The sequence below is a fragment of the Chiloscyllium plagiosum genome, unplaced genomic scaffold (assembly GCF_037043375.1).
Source record: "Chiloscyllium plagiosum isolate Xiang-an unplaced genomic scaffold, Cpla_swu_hap1 HiC_scaffold_24, whole genome shotgun sequence".
Taxonomy (NCBI): domain Eukaryota; kingdom Metazoa; phylum Chordata; class Chondrichthyes; order Orectolobiformes; family Hemiscylliidae; genus Chiloscyllium; species Chiloscyllium plagiosum.
In genome coordinates, this window is record NW_028270162.1 from 31,681,283 (window position 1) to 31,699,652 (window position 18,370).

The 18,370-nt window shown below is 38.9% G+C and overlaps 1 protein-coding gene across 2 annotated transcripts in view; it reads left to right on the top strand.

The window, feature by feature from the left end:
* The first annotated feature begins 1,949 nt into the window (after positions 1 to 1,949).
* Positions 1,950 to 18,370, top strand: part of mlxip (MLX interacting protein) — a 118,831-nt gene continuing 102,410 nt past the window's right edge. For both annotated transcript variants that reach the window (XM_088000054.1, XM_043715758.2), the window contains exon 1: positions 1,950 to 2,349. In XM_088000054.1, the coding sequence (XP_087856180.1) occupies positions 2,045 to 2,349 (305 nt within the window). In that variant the 5' untranslated portion in view covers positions 1,950 to 2,044. The remainder of the gene's footprint in view (positions 2,350 to 18,370) is intronic.

Sequence of the window (18,370 nt, forward strand, 5' to 3'; positions counted from 1 at the left end):
CTTGGATTCTGGAGTAGTACTGAAAGATTGGCAGTTTTCTAATGTGACGTCCCTGTTCAAAAAAAGAGGCAGGCAAAAAGTAGGTAACTGTAGGCCAATTAACCTAATCTATTATTGGAAAATTGTTGGAATCAAGTATTAAGTAAAAATAGCACATTTGGAAAACTGTAATCTAATCATGCAGAGTCAGCATGGCTTCATGAAAGAGAAATTGTGTCTAACTAATTAAGAGATTTTCAAGGAAGTCTTAACCAGAGTGGAGAGAGGGTGTGTTGTATTTGGACTTAGAGAAGGCGTTTGACAAGATACTTCTGAGAAGGTTAAGTTACAAGATAAGACCCTGTGGTGTTGGAGGTAGGTTAGCATGGATAGAGAATTGGCTAATGGGCAGGAAACCGCAAGTCAGGATAAGGGGTTACTTTTTAAGTTGGCAACCTGTAACTGGATGAGGTTTGACAGTGATCAGTGCTGGGACCATAACTATTCAATATACATTAATGATCTGGAGGAAGGAAACAAATTTATTGTAGCCAAATTTGCAGATGACTCAAAAATAGGTGGAAAGGCAAGTTGTAAAAGGGATACAAACTGTTCAGAGATACAGATAGGATTAAATCAGTGGCAAAATGTTAGTAAATAGTGTATAGTGTGGGAAAATGTGAAGGTGTGTGGAAGGGAGAGCAAAACGTTTTTAAATGGAGAATAAAATGCAGAGAGCTGCAACATAAAATAATTTGGGATACTTGCGCACAAAACAGGAGGCTAGCACACAAATGCAGCAGGTAATCAGGAATGCTAATTAAATGTTGGCCCTTATTTCAAGGCGATTGGGGTATAAGAATAGTAAAGCCTCACTGCAATTGTACAAACTGCTGGTGAGACCACATCTAGAATTTAGAAGAAGGTTTGCTAAGATGATATGGATGAGTCTTAAGGGGCTTGACAGGGTCAATGCTGAGAGGATGTTTCCTCTAATAGCAGAGGACAGAATTTCTGAATAAAGGGTGCCAAGTCTGGGGGCAGAGTTCTTGTGTATATTTAAGAATCCCTCCTATGTCAACCTTAATCAGGGAAATTGAGCGTTACATGGAAAATGCAGGATGGGAGGAATATCAAATCAGCTATGATCTTATTAACGGTGGAACGGGCCCCAGGGCCTGTATGACTTAAAGGAGAAAGTGAGGACTGCAGATGCTGGAGATCAGAGCTGAAAATGTGTTGCTGGAAAAGCGCAGCAGGTCAGGCAGCATCCAAGGAGCAGGAGAATCGACGTTTCGGGCATGAGCCCTTCAGGAATTCCTGAAGAAGGGCTCATGCCCGAAACAACGATTCTCCTGCTCCTTGGATGCTGCCTGACCTGCTGCGCTTTTCCTGTATGACTTAGTCTTGTTTCTACTTCTGATTCTTTGCCTGATTTCCTATCTTTTCTCTGCCTATCCACTCACTCCTTTCCCTCCTTGATTCCTATTATCAGCGCAAATATCACTTTTTCCGAGCTCCTCCTAGTTCTGAAGACGGGTCATGGACACGAAAGGTTAACTGTGCTTTCTCTGCACAGATACTGCCAGACCTGCTGAGTTTCTATAGCAATTTCTGTTTTTTGTTTCAGAAGGCTCAGGGACAAATGCTGGAAAATTGGATTATAGCAATTGCGTGATTGTTGTTGACCAGCGCAGACTAGATGGGGTGGAGGGCCCTTTGTAGACTTTTCTGACTATCTGTAGCAACTGCAGTTCTTTGTTTCATGATCAATTTGCTTGTTGTGCTTCTCGCTGCTGTGGCCGCCACGAGTGGGCGTTGTCACTGAACCGACCAATTAGAAGCGGCCGCTCGCCAGTTGCCATGCGCCTTTAAGAAACGGCGAGCTGTGATTGGCGAGTTGTTCCCACACCCTCCACCCCCTTCCCCCCCCCCCCCCCCCAAACCCCTCCCCCGCTCGTCAGAGGCGAAGCTGCCGAATGAAGGGAAGGCAGGGGAATGAGGCTCTGGAGAGAAAGTGGCTGATGTTTGCTTGCTTCACCTTACAGCTGCTCGATCGTTTAAGATGGCCAAGGACGTGTTCTTGCTGCGCTCGTCCCGGACTCCGGTGATCATCAAGCAGGAGCCCGACGACGACTCGGACGCCGACGAGCCCAATTTGAAGAAGTCGGACGATCCGCAGATCATCCACAGCGGGCATTTCATGGTGTCGTCTCCGCACCGCGAGCACCCTCCCAAGAAAGGCTACGATTTCGACACCGTCAATAAACAGACATGTCAGACCTACTGCTTCGGAAAGTACAGCACGTCCCATCTCTCCATCGACGCATCCCTGACCAAGCTGTTCGAGTGCATGACTCTGGCGTACAGGTGAGAGAGCCAGGAGGAGGCCGCAAGGTGGAAGTGCCGCCTGTAATCTTAGAGCCTTGGCTTTGTTTTTCTGAGCGGCTTGTTCGGGGCAGAGTGGGGGAAGGGGCAGCCAGAAACTCGATACTCATCTTTGTTTTTCCTTTTCAGCACCCACAGAGATTTGGGCGTCATAAGCTATTTTTAGACGCTTTGGCAAGATCCTGTTCCTTTCCCTAGGCCCCAAACAAGTTGAATTTAAAAGAAACAAAATCGGCAGCGTGGCTTTTCACTGCCCAGCCTCCCTCCCCTCGACGCTTGAAATCGCATTTATTTCAAATTGATGAGTGGGTACGAGAGAGAGAGAAAGCATATTTTGAAACGATCGTTATTCTAATGTGGTTGAACTTGTAGTTGTGTAGCTGTTGTCACATGAACTCTACCTCTATGTTCACGCAGGGGCCACTGAAGCTGTTGGACTTGCCCATGAGTTCATTTCCCCTACATTTAGAACATTAGACGGAAGTTCTAATCTGTCACTTGAAGTTGCAGTGCAAAGTTCTCCCCGCGATATAATTTTTTTAATATAGGCTTATACAAAGACACACTTTTTCCACACGTTTGAATGGAGATTATTTGTTTTATCCGTTATGCCCGACTCCTTCCCCATACTCCGACATTTTTTTCTGCTCCACAACCACTTGAAGAAGCAGCGCTCCGAAAGCTAGTGCCTCCAAATAAACCTGTTTGTCTATAACTTGGTGTTGTGATTTTTTTTAACTTTGTCCACCCAAGTCTAACACCAGCGTCTCCAAATCATGCATACTTTTTTTTCTATTTCTCACATTTATGCAATTCTTTATGAATAATTATAATTACATTTCAACGCAGTTTATTCAGGCAATGCATGCAAGGTCGTCATAACTGCTCTGTTTTTGAAAAGCGTATGTTTTTGTTCTTTTACACAAAACATTTTAATTTTGAATCAGCTAGTGAATCTGCAGGACTTCTATTTTTTAAAAAAACGAAGACTGATGTCTTATGTTAGAAAGTTATCACAATTTTTGGACTGCAAAATGTTTAAATTTGTAAGTACCCCATTTTCAAAAATTGAAGGAGTGAAGCTATTTTGATTGATATATAAGGAGTAGATTGATGCAAAGTATATACAGGAAAAAGTTAAGGAAATAATTGAAAATGATCATGTTAACATGCAGTAGTGAGGATGTTAAGTTTCTTTGAGTTTGTCTGATTTAGAACTTTTTTTTGTACTTTGCATTGAACTAAAAACCTGAGCAAAAGGAATTCATTGACCTTGAATACCTAAATTACGTGGTTTTGAAACTGACCATTGCTGCATTGGTCTGTAGAAAATATTCTAGCAATGAACATAATAAATGCTACTTTTTAAGATTAACTGCTTTATATTTTATAATGACTTACAAACGTTGGACAGATTGAGGGCGAATGTTTGCTGGGAGTAGTTAGAATCAATTTGGGCAGGTGTGAGATCAGCGAACTTGCATTGGTCAGAAGGTAAGAACTAGGAGAGTAAAGAGACATGAAAGTTCATGTTTACAAATCAAATGGAAAAAAATAAGCAAATTGTAGTGGAATCTCAAAGATGTCTGAATAAAAAAAAGAGAAAGTTATGTTTTAGTTGCATGGAATCTCTTCAGTTGTATCCACCTATGGCTTCAAGAAAGACACAATTAGTTTTGGAGTGGTACAGTGCAGGTTCACTAGTATATCACCAGGTCCGAAAAGGTCAAATTTGAGGGTAAGTGCTGAAAGGTAATGGAGAAACAGAGAACATCATAAAGTTAGAGCAAGATTAGAAGTGAAAATTAGGAAGCATTATTTTAAAACAGATTGGTGGAAATCTGGAATTCTGTCCTCCAAAAGGCTACCAATCCTGGATGAATTGGAAATTTTCAATAGATAGTATAAATTGTGGCATACAAGTCAGTATTTTTTAACTTGAAAATCTACCCAAGAACAGAGTTCTTTTGGATGTTTTTAATAAACCCATTCAGACACATTATGACACCACTGTACATGTTGCCTGTTTGATTCCACACTCCGATTTCTAAGATAGGCAAAACATGTATTTTTGCGAGAGAAAATTGATGTTGACTCCTAATGAGTATAGCATTTCTTGGCAGAAAATAGTTTGTTTGATACTACCAAGTATGAGCCAAAGCATGATTTGTTTTATTTTTGAAGCCAAAAAAAGTCAATCTTAAACACCAAATTGATTTACTTGCCTAGAAATATACTATCTGTAAAGTTGAGTAGATGGAGATGAGGTGTAGATCAAACATGTTGTGTGTGGTGTTAAACAGGTTTCAGGAGTAGAATGCCTTTATTCTGTTTCAGCTATTTCTATATAATCTGGGTTTTTCATCATATTCACGTTTTAAGATTTTTTTTCTGGCTTATGACTTTGTATGAAAGTATGCTGCACATGTTTATACATTGCTGTGTGGAAGAACAGTCCTGACTGTATCTCCCTTTTGCACTGTTCCTACAGTTCTCATTTTAGTTTGTAGTATTTTCAATTTCCTGTTTGTTTTGTTTGCTACTGTGTAACTTGAATGAATGAAGCTCCTAATCATGAAAGTATTTCCAGCAATTTCTGTTTTTGTTTCTAATTTCCAGCATCCACAGTTCTTTGGGCTTTTTGTTTAACATTGAGAGTGTGGTGTGCTATTTCTCAGGCAGCTGCTATGTGATCTATAAGATTTATCTCTACAAGAGCAAAGTATTGTTGTTGCTGGAAACATGAAATAAAGTCAAGAAATGCCGAAGATGTTCAGCAAGTTGTGCAGCACTCGTGGAGAGCGAAAACCTGTTCCCAGTCCACGTCTACAAATTTCTCCAGGCAAGAGTATGGGTCTAGAACTGATCATGAATGCTCCTTCCCAAAATTTTCAAATGACTTTAGGAAGCTTTTATTCGATTGCCTTTCATCCATACTTTGAGAATTTTACTGTATATGTTTGCAACTTGAATTTAAATTTTATTTCAGATATGTTGTTGAAGCATTATACTAAATCTCCAAATTTCTATTTTCTACTTTCATTTGAGAAGCCAAAGATCCAAAATGCCTGACACTTTTCTAAAATCTAAGAATTAAAAAGTTGGGCAAATTGGACAAAGTGATAACTAAGCAGTCCCAACCTTTGCGTTAAAAGCCTGAGGAGATTTTAGGAGGGGTAAAATGGGGATGATAAGGAACGCCATAGAATTTTCCAACTATACAAATATCAGTAAGTTAGATATAAAGGTTGTATCTGAGGAAGATATCTGTATTGGCACAACTCCAACTGATCTTTGGAATATTGCAAGGACTTTTGAAGGAGCATTTTCAACTCTCTCAGGAAATAAAAATTACCCATTTTAATGTAGTGATAGCAATTGAAAGCTGAGTTTCTTTTTATTGAGTCCAATTCAGATTTCAGTTTAAGCTGTCATTCAACTTTAAATAAATTTCACCTGAGGTATCCTTATTCTTCAAAAGTTCTGCGAGACTGTGAACGGACTAATGTCGTAACTTCATTTACTCATGAGTGTTGTATTGAATGCCAATCTAACACTACTTAAAAATTCTAAGAACAGATTATGGTAAAAAGAAAGAAACCAGAATGGATCATTCCAGCCTTTGAGTTTGCTCCATTGTTCAATAAGATCATAGCCAATCTTCTGCTTATACCACCTTCCCACACTATCTCTTTCTCACTTGATTTCTTTGGTATCTTCCACAGTCTTGAGGTTGATTCAGCAGTCTCAGCCTTCTGGAGTAGTGAATTGCAAAGATTAACTATCTTTTGAATGTAATCTTTTTATGTTAGCCTGATCCCTTATTCTGACACTGACAGCAGGCTACAGACTCACTTGTTAAAGAGCATATTCTCTTAGAGGGTTTAGTAGTGCAGATACTCAGAACTTCGTTTAAATACGATCACGAGAATGTAGATCCAGTCTACTCAACTCTCCTTGTTGGGCAGTCCCCATTTCTCAGGAATCATTCCAGTGAACCTCGGCAATATTTTCTTCAAGCCAAGTTGATTTTTCCTTGGGTGATAAGACTAAAACTGTATACAGTATTCTATTCTGTAACAAAAAGTTTGTTATTAATAGTGAGTAGGATATATTTAGTATTCTTGGAATAAAAATAACTTCTCATCTCTGCATGTTAAGTAATTCACTCCTGGATGATTTAAAAATGCACTTTTTATGCAAAGAAAAATTCAAAATGACCTTTAGTCAAATAGTTCACTGAATTAAATTATTACTGTACTGGCTATAAGCTATGAAAACTGACATTTTGACAGTAAATCACTACAATGGCTTAGGCCAAATATATTTCACGTGTAGATAGAATAAATTCTTTGTTTAATGGGTGTATCAGGTGGGAGGAGTATTGTTCTCAAAGATTTGATGTTTGCGCTGTGAATAAAATGCGTCATGCTAAAATTTGTGCTTATTAGTTTTATATCATTTGGAAAATAAAACCTCACCTTCCTGGTTCTGTTTTGTGTTCAGTATTTTTTTTCCTCCTCTCAGCCTTTAGGATTGTGAAGGTTAAAACTGGCATCACTTCAGTGCTTCATGCTTTTGTACTTAATGGTGTCATATAGTATAGCATCTGAGCTTTCACTTGGATGAATCAATAAACAAAAGCAACCTTGAGAAAATAATATAGATCGCAGTGGTATTGACTTATAGAAAGCAACTGATTGCAGTTGATCCCATGTTCTTTCTCATCTGGTAACCAATAGTTGCCGCCTTAGTAATTCAAGCTAACCTTGTAGATTGTGTGGTTATCTTTTAACTGCACAGTCATAGATATCCATAATTCTGTATAATAACCGATCTATAAAACTCTGCCCTTTTGAACCATTGCATGAAGACATTTGTAATGTGACTGATCTGTGTGTAAACATCAACCCACATAGCTAAAAATAAAAGTGTAAACGTTTAACAAGAATAACATGCATAGTTGAGGAAATATTAGAAATAAATATTAGAAATAAAATCAGTAGGTTTACATTGTGTATTATTAACTAAGAAATTAGGAGAAAGTGAGGACTGCAGATGCTGTAGATCAGTTGAAAGTGTGTTGCTGGAAAAGTGCAGCAGGTCAGGCAGCATCCAAGGAGCAGGAGAATCGACGTTTCGGGCATGAGCCCTTCTTCAGGAATTCCGAATTAGCTCAGAAATTAGACCAGTGTGTACACAAAGTATCAAATAGTTGTGCATGTTACTATAAATGACAGGTATAGTATCTTCATAGAATCCATACCCTGTGGAAACAGGCCATTTGCCCCAACATGTCCTCACCGACCCTCCAAAGAGTATGCCCACTCCCTACCCCTCGACATTTCCCCTGACGAATGCACATAGCCTACATATCCCTGAACACTACGGGCAATTTAGCATAGCCAATTCACCTAACCTGCGCATCCGTGGACTGTGGGAGGAAACCAGTGCACCCAGAGGAAACCCATGCAGACATGGGGAGAATGTGCAAACTCCACACAGTCACCCAAGACTGGAATTAAACTTGGGTCTCTGGCACTGTGAGGCAGCAGTGTTAACCACTCAGCCATCATAGTGCCCAAATGGCTATTCTTGGTAGCCATTAAAATGAATATTCCATGAGCTGGATCCTGCTCTCACCCAACATGCAAGCGTTACTAAAGTGAGATCAGAAGTAGAGAAGATAATTTGAATTTTCCTAACCCAGGGACTGAGGCCAATCTTAATACCCCATTTTTCTCACTAACATCAGCTAAATCAAAGTCCTCCAAACTCTATCTGGATTTTCTTGTTGAGAGATATTTTAATTTAAAAAGTTGAGCTATTAAACTTCCCCAAATTAAACTAGATTTTTACCCATAATTGAGTTGGTTCCACTGTCATCTGCTCCTAAGTTTCTGGATTCAAATTCTACTGCAGAATTTGAGTGCCAAAGTCAAACATGACATTCAAGTGTAGTATTGTGGGTGTATTACGTTGCCAGAGATAATTTGGGATGAGACATTGAACCAAAGTGTTATCTGCCTGTTCACATACCTATCCTATGACAGTATTTCAAAGAAGAGTTTTTTTTAGTATACTTACGGGGTGTGGACATTGCTGATGAAGGCAGCATTAAATATCTGTCCCTAATCACCCTTGTGAAGTCAGTGAATTGTCGTCTTGAACCACTCTAGAAATATCCACAGTGCTCTTAAGGGGGAAGTTTGGGAATTGCACCTAGTGAAAGACTATTTGTATGATTCTAAGTCAGGATGGTGTGGCTTTGCGAGGAACCTGCAGGGAGAGGTGTTCCCATGTATCTAGTGTGCTTGTCCTTCTGCTTGGAGTTGTAGTTTCAGATGGCACTATTTAGGAAGCCATGTTGAGTTGCTGCAGCGTATCCTGTAAATGGCATCTAGCAGTATTATCGTGTATCGGTTGTGGATGATGATAAATGGTGTGTCAGTTATGTGGACTGATTATCCTACCTGGTGTTAAATTCCTTGACCTGCACTCATCCGCATATTCTGTCACACACCTGATTTATGCCTTGCAGATGATGAACAGGCTTTGGGCAGGGAAGAGATGATTTATTACTGTGGGTTTCTCAGCCTCTGATCTGCTCTTGTAGCCACAGTCTTCACATGGCTAATCCAGTTCAGATTCTGATCAATGGTAATTCTCCAAAAGGTTTACAATACAGCATTTAGTGGCTTAGCATCTCAAGTCTGAATGTTGTCGAGATTTGGAGATGCCAGTGTTGGACTGGGGTGTACAAAGTTAAAAATCTCACAACACCAGGTTATAGTCCAACAGGTTTAATTGGAAGCACACTAGCTTTCGGAGCGACGCTCCTTCATCGGGTGATAGTGGAGGGCTCAATCCTAACACAGAATTTATAGCAAAAATTTAGTGTGATATAACTGAAATTATACATTGAAAAATTGATTGTTAAGCCTTTCATCTGTTAGAATACAGTGATAGTTTCACTCCTTTTATGTGTAAATCACAAAACCTTTTTTTTAAAATGTTGCATTCTTGGGTTAGCTGTTAACAATGGTGATAGCTAGACAATATGTTGAAGGCGTTGGGTGTTCTGTCGATGTCATGATGTTTAGATTGATTCTAATCTAAAAAGTGAGATAACGGAGTTCTACGTGAATGCATGCAGTTTTTGAGCAAAGTACAATGTACAAACCGAATGTTGTCAAGGTTTTGTTGCACTTGGTTACAGGCTGTTTAAGTAGCTGAGGAGTTATGAATGTGCAATATTCAGCACCAATCATCAGCGAAAATCCCCATTTCTGATCTTATGCAGGGAAGATTATTCATGAGACAGTTGAAGATGCTTGGACCTAGGACATCAAGGAAATTATTCTGATGTCCTGGCCTCCCTCAGTCAACATCATAAAAACAGATTATTTAGTCATGATCACATTGTTTTGGGGATTTTACAGTGCACAAATTGGCTGCTGTGTTTCATGCATTATTATAGTGAATCCGCTTTTAAAAATACTTAATTGGCTGTACAGCATTTTGCAACAGTGGATGGTCATCAAAAGTGCTAGATAAATGAAATTGCTTTATTTGACACTGAAGGGTTTGTTTGCTCACCGTTTACCCCAAAGTTTTATTTACCCCTTTCAATTCATCTCTTTCCTTTTAATACGCATGCCTAAACTCCGTTCAGTTGAAATAGAGACAGAACAAAGCTCCTTTTGAAATAAATTTGTTAAAAATGATTCTGCTTCAATGTTTGGTAATGGAAGTAAACTTCAAAATAAAATTGCTTCCTCATCTGGCAGATTAGTAAGTGTATTTTTGTCAGTTCTATTTCAGTTAGCAAGAGATGATTTTGAATGTTTTGATTCGTAGTTTATGATTTTAGCTCAGGATGCATAGTTTCAAAACATGTAAATATAGGACTTTTGGATTCTGTTATATCATAAATATAGGTAGGAATGTTTCATAAACTAGTGGAATTAAGAAAAGTAAAGTGTAGACAACATATGAAAAAACAGAAATGGAGAATCAAAGTAGTTGAAAAATATAAATTAAAGCCAGCTGAAGTACCATAAAGAACTGTTGGCATTAAATCCTTTCCCCCATGAAGGGTATGTTTTTTGTCTCAACTCGTAGTGCTTAAAAGAAAATTAAAGGGCGAGTCACTGAAAGTCCTTCTTGCATATTGTCTGTTGGCTAACCCAGGGTTATATTGGGGGAGGGGAGTTGCAAGCAAGCCTCTTTGTTAGTTAAGAAATTAACATGAAAGGAGACTTCAATGGTGGAGGAAATTTTACAAAGCAGGAAATAAACATTTAAACCAAGTATTGGAAACTTCTTTTACAAGTAGTCGACAAATCTTCCTTGGTTGTGTTCTGATGTTTGATGTGAATAGCTTCAATTTACTTATTGTTTTATAATAAACATTCTTACATGTTTGCTGACATGCTTTTTTAAATCTAATGATAGGCTTCTTCTGCCTTAGTTATCTTTGAGATCACTGTATATATTGGCATAAACATTTTGTTTTCAAAAACCTGGCTTTAAAAGTATTTGGTGCAAAGTGCTGTTTTGCAGAACTACTAGCTTTGAAGACTGATGTTAGAAATTCATATGCTTTGTGTTTTCACCAGAAAGTTGAAAACAAATTGGCCACTCATAACTTATTTTTTTCCATGTTTAATTATACTTTTCTGTTCAGACAACATTTTAATTGGAAACAACTATGGCATTTAACTGTCATGAGATTTCAAACTATACATGATCCTTTTTTTTAAAAGGCAAGAATGCTAATTTTATGACTTTCACTAGGTGAATTGAGATACAAGAATATGGAAATAGTAATCCCTAATAGTGGATTAGCCTGAATTGTGAGGAGTAAAACAGAATTGGAAAATGTTCCATGTTTTACTGGAGTATAAAGACATTACTGCATGTTTGTTAACTTGTTGTTGTGCCACCATTCTCTTACCAGACCATAGGGGCTGCTCTCTTCTTAGAGAGAAGCGACTGGTGGTGATTTAACCTGACGGCTAGCAGATGTCAGATGAGGGAGGGAGAGTCCTTCATGGTAACCTCAAGCCGGTGATGGAATTGAACCCACACTGCTCTGTAAACCAACAATCCAGCCAACTGAGCTAAACCATTTGTTAGTAGGCAGTTTATTTTAAAAGAAAATGTGCTTGCAGAGGATCTTTCATGTGTTGCCCAAAAAAGTAAGCTTTTTAAATATTTATTTCATGTTATCCAGCCTAACATAACAGCTAACTTTCATTAAAGTACTAAATGACTTTTACACAAATACCAACAAGAAAAATGAACAGTTAATCTGTTTCGTGGTGGTTTTGGTTTGACCAGAACAAGGTGCAAATACTTTTACTTTTCATCTTTGTAGAATCACAAGATGTTTTTTGTTCACTTACACAAGTCGGTGAAGCACTAAGTTTGATGCTAGTGTTGTGGGTGGACTTAAGTGTGTGTGTTTTTTTGGGTTTGCATCAGCCGGAATAATCAGCAATCTTGTTTTCCAGTAACAGTGATTTTAGTTTTGACCCAGGGCACAATTTGATGCTAAAGTGGTATTCTTGCATTGAAATGTTTGGAATAGGATTTGGAATTTGTGATGACATTAAAAGAGTAAAGCCAAACCAATGCACAATAGCAATTAAAAGTGAATAGAGCTCAAATCAGAGGTTCTATGCTTTCACAGCTGTTTTCATTTTTGGTGTTATGTCTAGTATTTTGTTCAGATGATTTCTCAAAATATCAGTAAGCTCAAATAAGCTATGTAGAATGGTGCCAAACCTATTGCTCAAGAGCTGAAGCTTGCAAAACTTTAGTACTAGCTGTTTTTAAGTTGTGTTAACAATGGATGAGAAGTGGTGTTGTAATTCCTAAATTATGTAAATTACTCCAACAAGAAACAGAAACCAAGTCTTTAAGGTTGTAGTTCTGAAAAATAAATGTGGCCATGACCTTTACCTCACATCTCCATATCCTAAGTGATTGAAGTTCTGTTCGCTTTTATAATTGTACTGGTTGGTAAAACTTTTACTGATCAGAATTTGTTTAGTCTGGGAATTTCTTTGTGATTTTCATAAAGGTGAAGTTATCCTGGACTGAAAATACATGTGGGTTTTATAATTGTCTGTTTTAAATGTAACACACATCTGCCTTAAATATCTTGATAATTGTGTATGTATGCACATATAAATATGTACATGTGAATAAGGAGCAGACATAGATAATTCAGTCCTATATGCCTGCTCTATCATTCAGTAATAAAATCACCCTTGATTTATTTGTTTCAAGTTCAACAATCCCACCTACTCCTGTTATCCTTAGATGTTCCCAGGGAAGGGAATCAATCTACTCAAAGTTGCATGTTTGTGTGAGAGAAAAATCTCCTCCTGTTAGTTCTAAATGATGACCTGTCAGTTTTAAACCATATCCCTCGTTCTGGACTTGCCCTCAACGGGAAATATTCAATGTTTTCTAGACTCTGGTGAAAACCAGATCAGCTAGACAATCCACCCATTTCAGATACCAATCTAGTAAAACTACTGGCCTTTACATCCTTCCTTAAATGAAGAGTTCAACACCACACACTGTAACTGTAATGCTCATCAATGCTCTGCAAACTGAAGCATAAATCGTTTTATTTTCAATTCCTGTTTTAAAAAATGATCACATTCCATTAGCCATCTTAATTACTTGCTGTACCTACATATTAATCTTTTGTGAATCATGCATTAGCACACACCAATCTCTCTGCATCTCTGAATCATGCAGCCATTCTCAATTTTGAATCATGCATTAGCACACACAGATTTCTCTGCATCTCTGAATTGTGAAGCCATTCTCAATTTATGTTATACACTTTTTTTTTAGTATTCTTGCCAAAGTAAACAACTTTATATTTTCTCACATTATACTTATCTGCCAAATCTTTGCCTACTCACTTAGCCCACTCACACATCTGAAATCTCCTCATATTTCTTAGCTAACTTTCTGTCATCTGCAAATTTAGCTGCTATGCCATTGCTCCCCTCTTGCAAGTTATTGATATAGAACATAGAACAATACAGTGCAGGAATAGGCCCTTTGGCCCAGGATTTTGTGCCAAACGTGATGCCAAATTAAACTAATCCCTTCTGTCTGCCCTTGGTCCATATCCCTTCCTTTCCTTGCATGTTCATGTGCTTATCTGAAGGTCCCTTAAACACCCCATTGTATCTGCTTCCACCAGCACAGCTGGCAGCAGGTTTGAGACACCTACCACTTTGTGTTTGTAGAAAACTTGCCCCTCACATCTCCTTTGAACTATCCCCTCTCACCCTAAATGAATGCTCCCTATTGTTAGACTTTTCAACTCTGGGGGAAAAAGATTGACTGTCATCCCTATATGCATCTCATAATTTTATAGACTCTATCAAGTCTTTCCTTAGCCTCTGTCGCTCCAGAAAAAAACAACCCCTAGATTTTCTAGCCTCTCATACTGATACCCTCTAATCCAGGCAGCATCCTGGTAAACATCTTCTGCACCCTCTCCAAAGCATCCATATCCTTCCTGTAATGTGGCGACCAGAATTGAACTCAATACTCAAGTGCAGCCTGACCAAAGTCTTATGAAGCTGCAAATGACATCCTGACTCTTGTACCTAATGTCCCAATTGATAAAGGCAAGCATGTCATATGTCTTTACCACCTTTTCTGTGTGTCTATTTTCAGGGAGCATGAATTGTAAAAAGCTAGGACTGAGTACAGAACCCTGCAGTGCTCCATTTATCATGTCTTGCCAATATGAAAAAGACCCATTTTAGTGTACTGTTTTCTGCCAGCCAGTGAATCTTCTATCCTCATTATAATGAAACCAGCAAATGCTGGAGAACCTAAGTTCTGACAGCATGTGTAGAGCGAGAAAAACTGAGTCCAATGTATCTTTGGTCAAATTACATTCCTCCTGTTTGGTTCTGAACAAGAGTCATTGAGCTTGAAATGTTAACTCTTGTTTTTCTCTCTCCACAGATGCTGCCAGACCTGCTGAGTTTCTCCAGCACTTTAAGTTTTGATTTGAAGTCCCCAGCATTCACAGTATTTTGCTTCTATTTTCACTTCTACTCTTTTCTAATAACCATCACCTTCACCATATGTTCCTGCGTTGCACAACATTGTTTGAGTGGCATATTGTCAATAACTTATGGAAATCCAAGTGCAGAATGTCTACAGGCTTTCCTTAATCCATAGCACATGTTACTATTTCAAAGGACTCTAGTAAATTGGTTAAGGATAATTTCTCTTTCGTAAAATCATATTGACTCTTCCCATTATCTTGAGGTTTTCTTGCATGCCCCTCCCCAGCAATAATCTCCTTAGGAGAATTCTAACACTTTTTCCATGATAGAGGCCAAGTTAACTGGTCTGTAGGTTCCTATTTTCTGCTCTCTCCCTTCAATAGAGGAAAAATATTTACTACTTCCAGTCTGATGCGACTTTGATCAAATTTAACGAATTTTAGAAAGTTGGCCCTAAGATGAGACCCTAGGATGAAGCCCATTAGAACTGGGGCCTTTTCACCCTGCAACTCAGTCAGTTTCCTTAATGACTGTAACATCACCAAATTTCTCTCCAAGCCACACATTTTCCTGACTTGGAATCGTATTGATGTTCCTTCAGAATCACGAAGTCAAAAGCCTGGAATTCCAATCCTAACAGCACTGTGGGTGTTCCACCACACCAAAGATTGCAGCAGTTCAGGAAAGCAGCTTACCACAACCTCTTCAGAGCACTTCAGGCACGACAGTAAATGCTAACCTAGCCAGAAGCACCCACATATCATGATTTTTTTTAACCAGAAGGAGAGAACTAACTCTTCCTGATTTACAAATATTCATCAGTTGGTTTATATGGCCTAGAAGTTGAGAGAGTTTAGAAAAGGAATTCCAGAATAAAAGCGTGTGATGGCTGATGGCTGAAAGCCTCTGGGGACAATGAATGCAGTTGATCAGAGTATGAAAGTTACCAGCTGAAATTATGTAACAGTAGAGGTTGCTGGGTGCTGTGCTATTGAATGGATGTTTTTATTAAAAAAGACAAGATTTTGATACCATACATTGGGGGAAAGGGTACTGGTTGGGATTTAATAGACCTAATTACTATGCAAGACCTAGCCCAGAAAATGATATGAGTGGTAGAATTTAGTTTGTGCCGATTCTAACTGGGGACTATAACACAATTTTTGTTAGGGAAGTCAACCTGGTTTGTCATTGAGGATTCTAATGTTGGCTACCTGACGAAGGAGCAGCACTCTGAAAGCTTGTATTTTCAAGTAAACCTATTGGACTATAATCTGGTCCTGTGATTTTTAACTTATTTCACAATAGTAATAGGCTGTCATCACAATGTGTTGCTCTGTTTGGAACTTAAGAAGTAAATAATGCAGAGGCTGTGCACCATTGGCTTCTGTGTGAACAAATTGCCAAAACATAGAATGGAATCATGAGTGAAGGTGCAGTTACTGTCAAGTGCTGAATTGTGTGGTTTGGTCTTGGCAGCATTGTGCTGGAGAAATTTTTGGCTTTTGTACAAATCCATGTTAGATAGGCATCTTGGAAATACTGCAGTCAAGCAAAACATGATTACCTTGGCATTACTGAGGAAGGTGGTCTCATTTGCTGAGAGCAGCAGGTATGTGGCAGAATAGGATTATTTGTTTCAGACTGGCCTTTTTCCTCTTTGTCCTGTGGGACACCACATTCTCTAAATTAAAATGTTGTCAGCTGCTTATGGCCAGTCCTTTGTCAATGATGTTTGAGCTGGCTACTTGGACGATCTAGCAATATTTGAATATACTTGCAGAGTATTAAATGCATGTTTTACTGTGGTTGGTATCCGTGTTCACTGATAATTGGTGGAGTATTATTTTCACAAGAAATTGTCTTGATGATTGCTTTCCCATATAGATTTTATTATACTCCAAGATTGGTACAGATTTTACACCTCTTTACATATGATCTTGTCTGACTGATGGCCCTATAGTTTAAAAATGAGGTGAAAATGACAAAGTTGCTGTTTGATAGCTCAAAACAATTGAATTGTTAAATGTTCTTTAATAGTCAAATTTTCTTTTGCTAAATGCTGCCATACTGTTTGGGTTTCTCCACTTTTTAGAAGTTTTATTTTTGTTTTTCTGACTGTGAGAAAATTCTTCTGGCTGCCAACTCTGCTTGATTTTATCACTGTTCCTGGACCTGTGGTGATATTGGCTTGATGCCAAATTCAGACTTCTATTGAAAAGAGGAAATTAACATGATAAAGATGAGCAGAGCTTTGTGGTTTGCTTTCTTCAAGGTTGGTGGCAAGTGTCATCGCTTTGCTACTACCTGCAAATCCTAGTCTAAATCTAAAAAAAAGTTAAGGTCTAGGCTATCTTTTACTATATTTTGATGGGTTTGGTCTGGTCCATGACAGTTTTATGTAAGAACCTCCCTTATCCTTCTCAACTCCATTGCGTACAGACCCATTTCACATCACCAAATCTGTCAACTGCACATCATACGACAAAGCCTTCATTCCTAGGATCTATCTTGTAAATGTCTCTGGATCTGCTCCAACAACAGTACATCCTTCTTTGGATAGGGAACCCAAAACTCTGTCAGTATTCCAAATGAGGTCTGACCAGAGCCTTATACAGCCTCAGCAGTACATGTTAGCATTGCATTTGCCTTCCTAACTACCATATGAACTTGCATATTACCTGAAAGTGAATCTTGAATTAGGACTCCCAAGTCTCTCTGTACTTCATATTCCTCGGTTTTTCTCTGTTTTGAAAATACTCTACTCTATTCTTCCAACTTAAGTGCATGACATCACACTTTCCTACATCTGCCACTCTCTTAGCCTGTCCGTATCCTTTTGCAACCTCCCTCCTTCCTCAACACTACTTGTCCCTCCACTTGTCTTTTTGTCATCTGCAAATATAGTAACAATGCTCTCAGTTCCTTCATCCAGATTGTCAGTGTTCAACGTGAATAGTTGTCCCAACACTGATCTCTATGAAACTCCACTTGTCACCGTCTGCCATCTTGAAAGAGGTCCTTTTATCCTGACTGCCTTCTGCCAGTCTGCCAATTCTCAATCAATTAACAATACCACTTCCTTAACACCATGGGCTCTTATTTACCAGCCTCCTGTGCAGCACACTGTCAAAGGTCTACTGGAAATCCAAATAGATTATGTCCATTGACTCTGCTTTGTCTAACTTGCTCGTTACCACCCAAAGAATTCAAACAGATTTGTCAGGCATGACCTTCCCTTGATGAAGCCATGCTGACTCAGTGCTATTTTGCAATGCAGTTCCAGTACTCTGCAACCTATCCTTAATAATACTCTATAATCTTACCAATGAGCAAAATCAGGCAAACCAGCCTATAGTTTCCTGTCTTCTGTCTCCCTCCTTTCTTAAAAAGGGGTATTACATTAGCCATTTTCCAGACCTCTGGAACTCTTCCTGACTCCAATGATACCTGAAAGATCGCCACCAATGCCTCTGCAATCTCCTTCAGGACTCTGGAGTATAGTCCATTTGGTCCAGGTGATTTATTCACCTTTGGGCCTTTCAGCTTCCTCAGCAGCTGCCCCTTAGTGATGGTTTCTACACTCGCCCCTGAAGTTCTGGACTAAGGAGGTGGATGAGGGGAAAGCGGTAGATGTGGTGTATATGGATTTTAGTAAGGCGTTTGATAAGGTTCCCCATGGTAGACTACTGCAAAAAATACGGAGGTATGGCATTGAGGGTGAGTTGGATTAGGAGTTGGCTGGCTGGAAGAAGACAGAGGGTAGTAGTTGATGGCAAAGGTTCATCTTGGAGTGCCATCACTAGCGGTGTTCCGCAAGGATCTGTTTTGGGACCATTGCTGTTTGTCATTTTTATAAATGACCTGGAGGAGGGGTTAGAAAGTTGGGTGAGCAAGTTTGCGGATGATACGAAAGTCGGAGGAGTTGTACACAGTGAGGA